The 11,779-nt window shown below is 49.5% G+C and overlaps 1 protein-coding gene across 1 annotated transcript in view; it reads left to right on the top strand.

Annotated features, from left to right (window-relative positions):
* Window positions 1–4,727: 4,727 nt before the first annotated feature.
* CRACR2A (calcium release activated channel regulator 2A) overlaps window positions 4,728–11,779 on the top strand; it is a gene marked incomplete at both ends in the record, with an annotated part of 70,573 nt that continues 63,521 nt past the window's right edge. Inside the window, one exon of the mRNA XM_082850860.1 lies at window positions 4,728–4,943. Within this exon, the coding sequence (XP_082706986.1) occupies window positions 4,728–4,943 (216 nt within the window). The remainder of the gene's footprint in view (window positions 4,944–11,779) is intronic.

The raw sequence follows: 11,779 nt of genomic DNA, 5'->3' as shown, positions 1-11,779 counted from the left end.
CAGTCGGTCTCGGGCGTGGTGTGCCGCAAGGTATCAGCCATTCTCCAGCTCCGTGGAGCCCAGAGTGACGGGGAAGGGAGCTTAGGGCCTTCAGAAGGGATATGGGCTTGGTCCGTGAACGTTCTGATTACAGCAGTTACTAAGCTGTGAATTACTTTGGAGGTCTGGGAAATGTTCCTGGAAATATCTGAGGGCTGGATAATTTCCATCTGTGTATAAAGACTTTCATGGAACCATTCTGGAGGGAGAGTGGCAGTTTCCCGGCTCTGATAGAGACGGGCAGATAAAAGTGGGCTCTTTTTTCCCTTTGTGATGGTGATGGCCTTTGCCCTTTGCCTCTGGAACGCATCACACCCTTTTCCCTTTTATGGGTGTACTGTCTGGTGGCCAAAAAATCTTGGAGACAGAAAGCTGTGTCCAGCCGGGGCCCAGGACATCACAGGGCTTCATCCAAGTGTGAGGCAGCCAAGCCCAGCACAGGGCTTCCATTTTATTTTGAAATGAAAGTAGAAGCACTTCTGCTGTTTTGTCTTCCCTTCTACTTGGAAACCCCACAGATGCTGTGGGAAGATTGCAGGTCAAAGCCAGAGGAGAGAGGAGGCGAACTCATAAAGGGAAATTGTCTGCAGGAGGGACTCTGCCCTGCTCCCTTACTTTCCAAGTTCATTTAGCTCCCTACACTAAGGGACTGAGCATTTTCACAGGGAAATTACTTAATTTTCAGCCATTTCCGGCTTGCCAGAGTTGACGGTAAGAGGAAGAAACAGGATCCTGGGAATAAACACAGTAGGCAGGCCTAGATTTGCAAGTCCCGGGGAATATGAGAAGGGTCTGGCTAACCTTTTTTTAAAAAAATAGATCTAGTCAACTATTGACATACAACAAACTACACATATTTAAAACGTATAATTTGATGTTTTGATATATATTTGTATCTACATGTATGTACGTTTGAGTATGTGTGTCTGTCTGTATGTATATGTATATCTCCATGAAACCATCACCACAATTAAGATTTCGAACATATCCACACTCCCAAAAGTTTGCTCTTGCCCATTTGTCATCCCTCCTTTTCCCCCTTCCCCACCTCCCTTATCTCTTTCCTGTCACTATAGGCGAGTCTTCATTGTTTATAGTTTTATAGAAGTAGAATCAAATAGGATGCACTCTTTTAGTCCAGCTTCTTTCACTCACAGGATTATTTTGAGATTCATATGGTTTGTTGCTTGGATCAACAGTCCCTTCCTTTCAAAGCTGAATAGCATCCCTTTGTGTGTTTATACCACAATCTTACCAGTTCACCTGCTGATGAATATTTGGGCTGGTTTTGGCTACTACAAATAAAGCTTCTGTGAACCTTCATGGACAAGTCTTTGTATGGACGTATGCTTTAATTCTCTTAGGTAAGTAATATTGAGGAGTGTCATGGCTGTATCAGATGGTAGAAGTTTGTCTGACTTTTCTAGGAGACCACAAAGTGTTTTCCGAAGGGATTGTACGTTTGTGTACATTCCCACCAGCGACATATGAGTGTTCCATCCTGTCACCCCACATCCTTGCCAAGACTCGGTCAATCTTTTTCATTTCAGACATTCTAACAAGTGTGTAGTGGCATTTCATTTTGGTTTTAAATGTCATTTCCCTGATGACTAATAATGATGAACATTTTCATGTGGTTATTTGATATCCACATGTCTTATTTGGTGAAGCGCCTGTTCAAATGTTTGTCCATTTAAAAACAACTGAGTTGTTGATTTTCTTTTAAAATTTTAAAAATAGACATAGTGTTGTTCAGGCTATCTATTTCTTCTTGAGTGAGCTTTGATATTTAGTGTGATATTTCAAGGAATTTGTCCATCTCATCTAAATTGTCAAATTTATTGGCATAAAGTAGTTCATAATATTCCCTTATTATCCTTTTAAATGTCTGTAGAATTTGTAATGATGTCATCTTAAATTCCTTATACTATAATATGTATCTTCTCTCTTTATTGATCTTCTTAAAGGCCTAGCTTTTAGTTTTGTTGGTTTTCTCCACTGTTTTTCTCTATGGTTTTCTATTTCATTGATTTCTGTTCTGATTGTTATTATTTCTTCTCCTTACTCTGGGTTTAATTTACTCTTCTTTTTCTAGTTTCTAGAGGTAGAAGATGAGGCCATTGGCCTGAGACCTTTCTTCCTTTCTAATATATTTGTTTAGGGCTATAAATTTTTTCCTGAGTACTGCTTTAGCAATATCCTACAAAATTTGAAATATTGTACTTCTATTTTCATTTAGTTCAAATTATTCTTAAATTCCATTTTCATTTCTCCTTTGAGCCGTGGGTTTCTAGAAGTATGTTACATAGTTTCCACATTTGGAGATTTTCCAGAGGTCTTTCTGTTATTGGTTCTAACATAATTCCATTGTGGTCAGAGGACATACTTTGTACGACTAAATCCTTTTAACTTTATTGGAACTTGTTTTGTGGACCAGAATATGGGCTGTCTTGGTAAATGTTCCATGTGCACTTGAAAGCGTGTTCAGGTTTTGTTGGGTGGATTGTTCTAGAAATGTCAAGTAGGTCAAAATAGTTGACAGTTTTGTTCAAGTCTTCTGTATCCTTACTGATTTCTGTCTTCTTGTTTTATTAATTATTGATAGAGGATAATGAAATCTGAATGTGACTGTGGATTTGTCTAGTTCTCCTTGAAGTTCTGTCAGCTTTTGTTTTATGCATTTGCTTTTTGCACCTGTTGTTAGGCGCATATGTGTTTAGATTGTTTTATCCTATTGATGAATCGCCCTCGTTATCATTATGAAATGACTTTATCTCCATTAATATTCTTTGTTCTATAGAATCTACTTTGCCTGATATTAATATGCAGCTTTCCCTTGACTAGTGTTAACATGCTATATACTTTTTCAGTCTTTTACTTTTAACCTATTTGTGTCTTTTTTTAAATTTAAATTTATTTATTTATTTACTTTTGGCTGCGCTGGGTCTTCATTGCTGTGCACAGGCTCTCTCTAGTTGCAGCGAGTGGGGGCCGCTCTTTGTTGTGGTTCACGGGCTTCTCATTGCGGTGGCTTCTCTTGTTGTAGCGCACGGGCTCTAGGTGCGCGGGCTTCAGTAGTTGTGGCGCGCGAGCTCTAGAGTGCAGGCTCAATAGTGTGGTGCACGGGCTTAGTTGCTCCTCAGCATGTGGGATCTTCCCAGACCAGGGCTCGAACCCGTGTCCCCTGCATAGGCAAGCGGATTCCTAACCACTGCGCCATCAGGGAAGTCCCCTATTTGGTCTTTATGCTAAAGTACATTTCTTTTAGGCAACATATAGCTGGGGTTCCTCAATTTAGGGTGTCTGTCAGGCTCCACCTGGGTTTCCCCTTCCTGTGCCATGAACTGAAAACTCTTTAGGCAATAATAGGGCATATTTCATTTGTTTCCCATCTCTCAGGAGCAAGGCTTAGACTAGAGGGAGGCAAGTGTGGGCCCTTTGGGAGCAAAATTTAAAAAGCTAGTCACTCTCAGATACACAGCTTCGAGAGTGGAATCCTCTACTTGAACCTTAAGAAGACGTTCTCAAGAGTGGGAGCACAGGGTCAGGACCTGAGACTCAACGCCTCTTAGTCTGGTACTTTAGGTGCCTCCCTCCACTCACCCTAGTCCCAGCCCTGCTAGTCACTATCCTTCATTGCCTGATATCCAGCGTCTGGAAAACCATTAAAATAATAATAATAAATAAATAAATAAATATATATATATATATAATCTGGATTTTGGGTTATTTCAACTGGGAGGATAAATCCAGTCCCTGTTATTCCATCTTTTCTGGAAATAGAAGTCTGGACTTACTCTTTATGAGATGAAAATCCCATATAAAGAGCTTCCTGACTGAAATACCAATGCTTTCAGGCATCCCTGCAAAGAATCTACGCGAGAGCTGTCTTCCTTCATTCAACAGGGAATCAATGAGCACTGACTTTATACCACCTTTGGGCTGATACCTGGGGTTAAAATCAAATAAGAGGAGGTGCCTCTCTCCTAGTGCTCATAGCCGACCTCTTTATAACTGTGAGATAGCCTCTTTCATGCCATGCATCGCCTGTGACATGGGCCAGGGAAGCTGGGAGCCAGAGAAAGTCAGACCTAGAACGGAGAGATCAGGTTTACTAATTCCCAGGCCCAGAATGGCTTTGGGGCTCGCTTAAGCTCACACGGCTGGTCAGTAGTAGTGGATTGCCATGCACTCTATTTTGAGGGCTATAGAGGAGGAACCCAACCCCAAAGACCTTCCTCCACTGCCGGTCACCATGACTGAAATCCACCATTAGAGGGCGAGGAAATGGGAAAATGTATATAGAGACCACGGTGTGGTGTCTGCCTCCAAGTAAACACTCCAGAAATGGAAGCTGATCTATCAGCATCTGTGTTCTTGCCGTTGATTTAGATTGGGAGAAATTCTCTGGCCACTGCCTTTCAAGCTGGAAATGTCTGTTTTCCTTTCCCCCTTCTTCTCTGCTCTCTTTGATGGGCTGGCTGATCTGTTAATGATCAGGGCACATTTCCCCTTGTTCCGAGCTTGTGCTGATGAAGAGAGAAACGGGCACTGGTGAGCAGTCCTCTGCTTCCCTCCCATCCCCTCTCATCCTTTTCCAGCCTTCCTCCATCCCTACCATGCCCACTCCTCTCTCTCATCTTCCACCTTCAGGTTCTGAAACAACTCGAAGAAATTGACAGATCTGGATGGCCACGCCCGACAGGAGAGTGGTCTCCAGACCCCGGGGACCTGGCTGGGGGCACCAGGGGAGCGGGGCCTGCCTGGGCTCCCTGGACGACCTGCCACGTGAGGGGACCCAGGAGCTGGCACCGGCACAGCGGACCATGCTGAGGAAGGCACAGGAGTTCTTCCAGACCTGTGATGCCGAGGGCAAGGGCTTCATCACCAGGAGGGATATGCAGGTAAGAGGGTCCCGGGTTGCACCTGCCCACCTGGAATGCCACCTGGAATGCCACCTGGAATGCATGGGTCTCCCTTTCTTGGGCTGGGGCCTGCCCCACGGGAGGTGACATCTTTATTTTTTTATAAATTTATTTATTTTTGGCTGTGTTGGATCTTCGTTTCTGTGTGAGGGCTTTCTCCAGTTGCGGAGAGCAGGGGCCACTCTTCATCGCGTTGCGTGGGCCTCTCACTGTCACAGCCTCTTCCGTTGCGGAGCACAGGCTCCAGACACACAGGCTCAGTAGTTGTGGCTCACAGGCTTAGTTGCTCCACGGCATGTGGGATCTTCCCAGATCAGGGCTTGAACCCGTGTCCCCTGCATTGGCAGGCAGATTCTCAACCACTGCACCACCCAGGAAGCCCCGAGGTGACGTCTTTAACAGAAAAGGTGCCGTCAACTCTGTCCTGGAAGGAGGCATCGGCCTAAACTCTCCTGGGAGCTAGATCTCCTGGGTTCATTCTTTTTCTGGCCTTCACTTGGTGTCAGGCTCGGGGGCTATTTTCTCTGAGTCAGTAACTCCCCAGAATTGTGGAAAATGGTGGCAGCAATATAAGAAACTTAAGTGAGACACAGAGAAGAACCTTCTGGAACAAAGGTGGAAAGGCACTGACTTGTCACTTTACAACACAGCTCTGAGCTGTGCCCAAGCCACTCCCACGAGGTGCCATGACTCTCAGTCAGCTCTGTCACGGTGTCACCGAATGAAACTTGGATCTGTTCGCCCATGCACAGTAAAGCCCATCTACTGACCCCAGATTGTGGTGAAAGAAAGGACAGTGTTTATTGCAGGCGCCAAACAAGGAGTCCGGGGCAGCTAGTGCTCAAAACACCCAAACTCCTTCAGACTTCCCTGGCGGTTCAGTGGTTAAGACTTCACCTTCCAATGCAGGGGGTGCAGGTTTGATCCCTGGTCAGGGAGCTAAGGTCCCACATGCCTCAGGGCCAAGGAACCAAAACATAAGGCAGAAGCAACATTGTGACAAACTCAATAAAGACTTCAAAAATGGTCCACAGTAAAAAAAAAAAAACAAAAACACCTGAACTCCTCAATGGTTTTCAGCAAGTCATTTTTAAAGGCCAGGTGAGAGAGGGGAGTCCCGGGGTCTGTGATCAGCTCGTGCACAGTTCTCTGGTTGGTGGTGGTACCAGGGCGGTGTCACAGGGGTTCACACGATCAATCCTTAGGCTCCAGGAGGCCTGGGGGCTGTGTGCTCGTGGTCATTGAGTAGTTAATGTCTTCCGTTTGGTGGTGGTTTTAGCATCTGGAAAACAACTCAGGAAATGTGCATCAGATACTATTATCCAGGCCCTCCAGAGAGGAGCTAAAGCAGAGGGTATGGGGAGGCGTCTGTCCCGCGAAGGCCCCGTAAGGTCCTGCTTGGTTACAGCAGCGCTAGCAGCCACAGGCAGTGTGGAAACAGCAGAGCGTGACCTGTTCCCAAACAGCTTTACTTACCTACACTGAAGTGTACATTGTATGTCATTTTCATGTGTCACCAAACATTATTCTCCTTTTGATACTGTTTTCAACCATTTAAAAATGGAAAAGCGATTCTTAGCTCTCTGGCTGTACAGAAACAGGCACTGGGTCCCATTTACAGGGCGGGGTGTGGTTTGCCCACCCCTGGTCTGGTGCCTTCCCAGTGTCTTCCTTAAGTCTCTCATGCTGCAGTCATGATTTCACCCCGAGAATAAAGGAAGCGCGGGCTGCAGTGGAGCTCTGACAGCCTCTCTCCACACCGCCCTCCCATCACTCGTACATCAGGGGCATTTTGGGGAGGGACACACAGCTGCACAAAGCGGGGGAAGACTCGTGATGGGCAGGTTTTCTTTTCTTTTTTTTTTTTTTTTTTGTGGTACGCAGGCCTCTCACTGCTGTGGCCTCTCCCATTGCGGAGCACAGGCTCCAGACGCGCAGGCTCAGCGGCCATGGCTCACGGGCCCAGCCGCTCCGCGGCATGTGGGATCTTCCCGGACCGGGGCACGAACCGGCGTCCCCTGCATCGGCAGGCGGACTCTCAACCACTGCGCCACCAGGGAAGCCCAGGTTTCCTTAAGGCTGGTTTTTCAGAGTACGCTGAAGTTGGGCCATGAAATGCAGACCCTCGTTGGTATCCGTCCCGCCTCCACTCGCTGTGTGAGCCTCGCAGCCCGAAGGCTTGTGACCTGGATGGAGCACCGCAGGCCTTTCTCCCACCAGCCCACGGGGTGGAATATTCTGGCTTCTCCCAGACTCTCCCCCGTCCAGTAGGTGCTTCAGGATTTGAGGGGAAAGACCTGGGAACAGTGGTACCTGAGCCCACAAGAGAGCCTGGGCCTCTCTGGTTTTCAGCAATTGACACCTGGTAAATTTCTGCCACTGATACTCATCCCCAAAGCCTCACCCCACCTAGAAGTCCAGCCTAGGTGTGTTTTGAGAAAACCTTGACAACCCCAGCCTGGGAATTCATAGTTGTCCTTCACAGGCCTGTGGCCATGGCACTTGTAGGAGTGGTTTTAATGACATGTTTCATTTGTGCTTCTCCTTCTAGAAGGAAAGAAAAGGGAATTCTCTTTTACTGAGGGTCAACCGTGGGTCACATGCACAGTGCAACTCAGCACTCTCACTGAATATAACCCCATTAACCTGCGCCGAAGCCCTCTCTTTAATGAAGGCCCGGAGAGGCACGGTGAGTTTAAACCGTAAAGTATCAATTGTTGAAGAAATCATTCGCGTTGGGCCCGGCATGAAGTCAGAAGCACCAGATCCCAGAGACGCCACAGCAGCCTTGCTCCCTCCGGCCTCACCCCTGGTCCAGACAGCAGGAGGAGGGCGGGGCCTCCCACCAGCCAGTCTGCTGGGTCCGTGGCATTCAGCTCTGCCGGCTGCGGTTTCCTGAACTTTCTGCGTGCCTGTGGACGGCGAAGCATTTGAAAAGTTCAGCTCTTCTGGCTGAGAGAATGATATCACGAGAGAACAAAACGCGTCATCGAAGGGCCGCCTCTCTGCCGCTTTCACGGTCACGTCTGGAGGAGGATGGGCTGGAAGGAGATTTGGGAAGAACGTCACCCTCTTGTCCACCCTGGGTTCCCTGTGAGGTCCACGCGCCCTTGGTTCTCCTGGCAGGACTGAGGACATCTGCCTGCTGCTGTCACCCCTGCACGTACCACGGCAGCTGGTGGCTGGCCCCTGGGTCCTGGTCACCACCCCCTTTCTCACCCTCGGCTCGCAGCACGGCCTCTCGGGACCTGGAGAAGAGCTCACAGCACGCACGCACACCCAGATCCAGATGCCGGGAAAGGCCTGTTAAGGCGGAGAGTGGCTGGGTCGGGGTGGGGAGCCTGGGCAGCAGGGGCCGGCGGGCGAGGGGAGCTGGCACAAAACCGCACACAGTTGCCATCCTTTGAGGGAGGGGGAGGGGCAAGGTTGCTCCCCTCGTGCCCCCATTCTTCTTTCTCCTGAGTAATGGAAGAACTCCACCTGCAGGGGGTGAGACAGGCTCCCAGCCATCCGAGAGGTGGGGAAACCCAGGCATTTGAGAGGTGATCGGACAGCAGCAGCCGTGAGCAAACAGACACCCTGACAGAGCAGGACCACAGACGGAAAGGAGCAGGTCCCCCAGCCGAGGCCAGGATGCAAGCCGCCCGGAGCTCGGGTTGCGCACGAGCAGGTCCTGCTACGGGACGTTGGATGGATGATACTGACCTGTGAGCGCAGAGTTTAGGCAGGAGTTGGAGGGTCTTCAACTCCACCCGTGGCCCCCCAGACCTCACTCCCTCCTCCACAATAAACCCCTCTGTGTGTCCCATGGAGATCATTCCAGGCAGAACTGGGGTGAAGATTGCTTTGCAGGGAGGGGTCCCCTAGAGAACCACAGTCGTGAGCTGGAGGGTCCCTAGTGAGAGGCAGAGGGACACGGAAGGACCAGGCTGGAGAGGGCATGAAGGGACCCCTCCAGTTGGGAGAGGGAGATGGGGACAGGTCGGGCAGGAGATCTCTGAAGACACCAGCAGCCTCCTAAACCCTGTTCCTCTGATTTCTTAGAGGAGTGTAATGGTTATTACCAACACCAAGTACCCACCCTGCAACACTGCCTGGAATTCCTGGATTAGCCAAACTGTGAAGAACCATCTAGGAGTTGGCCAGCCAGCCAAACCTGGCTCGCTCGCTGTTTCTGTGAGTGCCGTGTAATTGGAACGCAGCCGGGCTCTTTCCTTCTCATACCATCCACGGCGGATTCCAGTTACAGCACGGACTTGGGAAGCTGTGACAAAGGGCTGCAAAGCCTCAAATACGCACGGCCTGGCCTTTACAGGGGCTGCTAGCGGACGCCTGATTTAGGCGAACAAAGAGACTCTTAAGGAATTTTGTGGTGCATTGCCCTGAGTTTTAATCCTGAATCTGCCACTTACTAGCAGTGAGCATTTGTGTAAGTCTCTTAAGCGCTCTAAGCCGTAGCCCCTCATCTGTGAATTATTTATAACTAACTCCCAGCGTTAGAAGAGAATCAGGCGCGTGTGTACACGCAGAGCACTTAGCCCTGAGCTGGGACCTGGAAATCTCTCCATAAGCGCTCCCTGTGTGTGTGTGTGTGTGTGTGTGTGTGTGCCATTGGGGCGGGGGGACTTCTACCCCGAGTCTTATCACAATTCCTAGTGTCCTCCACTCTGTGATGTTTCCAAATCGTGGTAAAATACACGTCACAGAATTCCCTATCTGAAGCATTTTTAAGTGACTATTTCAGTGCCTTTCAATACCTTCACATTGTTGTGGAACCCTCACCAGAACTCTCCTTATTTTGCACAATAGAAGCTCTGTCCCCATTAAACACTGACCATCCCCCAGGACCACCTCCTACTTTCTGTCTCTATGGATATAGCTCCTCTGGGGACCCCGTCTAAGTAGAATCATATAGTATCCGTCCTTTGGTGACTGCCTTATTTCACTTAGCAAAGTGTCTTCAAGATTCCACATGGTGGCACATGTCAGAATTTCCTCTCTTTTTAGGGCTGGATAAGATTCCATTTTATCTATTTACCACATGTTGTTTATCCATTTGGCCGTCGATGGGCACTTGGGTTGGTTCACACCCTTGGGTGTGAATCACGTTGCTGTGGAGAGGGACGTACAAATGCTCTTGGAGTCCCTGCTTTCAGTTCTTTGGGGTATAGACCCCGAAGTGGGATTGCTGGGTCATACGGCAATTCTATTTTTAATATTTTGAGGGATCCCACGCTGTTTCCGCAGCGGCTGCACTGTCGTACTGGGAGGTCAAGTGCAAGTCATCTGTCTGCCTCAGAGATCAAGAAGGGGCATTTCTGCTGGAGAGGGTCCCTTCTGTTCGTCTCTAGTTGGTGCTGCTCTTGTTTGCGTCCAGTCTATGTGAGCGAGGGCAGTTTGGCTTCTTAGAGGACATTTGGCCATGTCTAGGGACATTCTTGGTTGGAATGACTGGAGAGGGAGATGCTACGGGCGTCTACTAAGTGGTGTCCGGAGATGCTGCTAAATGTCCCGTAAAGCACGGGACAGCTCCTCCCCCCCCTCCCTCTCCAACAAAGAATTCATCCCGAGATGTCAATAGCACGGAGGCTGAGACTCCCGTCTGCACCCAGCCGTCAGCCTGAACCAAGCACATCAAGGCACCAGGCAGAATCAAGGGAGATCCCGCCTCTGGACCTCACAGTCCCATCCTGAAGATGTCTGGTGCTTCTGGGCTCTACCACAGGGAAGAGAGTGGTTGGTGCTGGGAGAAGGGTCTGAACAGGAGGCTTTGGGAGCCTGGAAAGAGGGAGAGATTAATCTGGCTGTAAAGGTGGATCTCCTGGTTTTCTCTTTAATGAGCATTTCCCTTAGATGCATTTGAAGCTGTACAACCCTTGGCTTTAAGCTGCACGAGGCATGTTGCGGGCTGGTGACCAGGAAGGTAGAGGGTCCAGCTGGGCTGTAGCAGGAGACAGCGTTTTCCCCTGGCTCTGGGAGCCTGCGCCCTCAGCATGGCTCCTGCAGGACTGTTTCCTGTTCCACGCCCCAGTTTATAAGACCTCGCCGAGCATCCCTGGGTGGGGGACGGGGGCTGGTCAGGATCTAGAGTAGATGGGGTCTAGACCAGTGCTCCGTGGACAGGAGCTCAGGACCGCCTGCTATCACTCGTAGTCACTCGTTTATTGATTCACTTGTTCAACAAGTATCTAAATACCGCCTGGTTGTCAGCATTGGGCTAGATCCTGGGGCCATGACAGTGAACAAAAGTGAACGGGGTCCCTCTTCCCAGAGCTTCCAGGCCACTGAAGGAGCAGACATTCATCCACTAATCGCATCCATCAGTATGTAAAGTACAAAGGGAGGTACAAAGGGAGGTACATTTGTAAAGTACAAATGTGTTTGGGGGTGCGTCTGGATCGCTGGTCTAGGCCGGGGGCTGCAGAGCCTTCCTGAGGAAGTGATGCAGGACTTCAGAGTTCAGAGGAAGCAGGAATTTAGAGTGAACAGGAAGGCGGTGGAGGGAGGCCACGGTTGGAGGGAGCGTGGAATGGTAAAGAGCCTCTGGTTGGGCCGTGGACAGAGTGAGGAGGGCGAGCCTGCTTTCTCCCCGACTCACTCCCCACCACCTGCTCTTCCAGGTGGGAGTGGGAGACAGGATCCACCCGTGAAGCAGGATTCTGGAAGGCTGGCACGGGTGGTGCTGGCCGGGCAGACTTTTGGTGGCAGGGGTGGGATGGCAATGAGAGAAAGGAATTAAGGATGCATGGATGCACGGAGAACCCTTAGCTGACAGCGGAAGCCCCGAAGGGGAAACTGCTTCTTTATCCCAGCCT

This window comes from Leucopleurus acutus, assembly GCF_964270905.1.
Source record: "Leucopleurus acutus genome assembly, chromosome: 11".
Lineage (NCBI taxonomy): Eukaryota > Metazoa > Chordata > Mammalia > Artiodactyla > Delphinidae > Leucopleurus > Leucopleurus acutus.
This window is presented reverse-complemented; position numbering and strand designations above follow the sequence as displayed.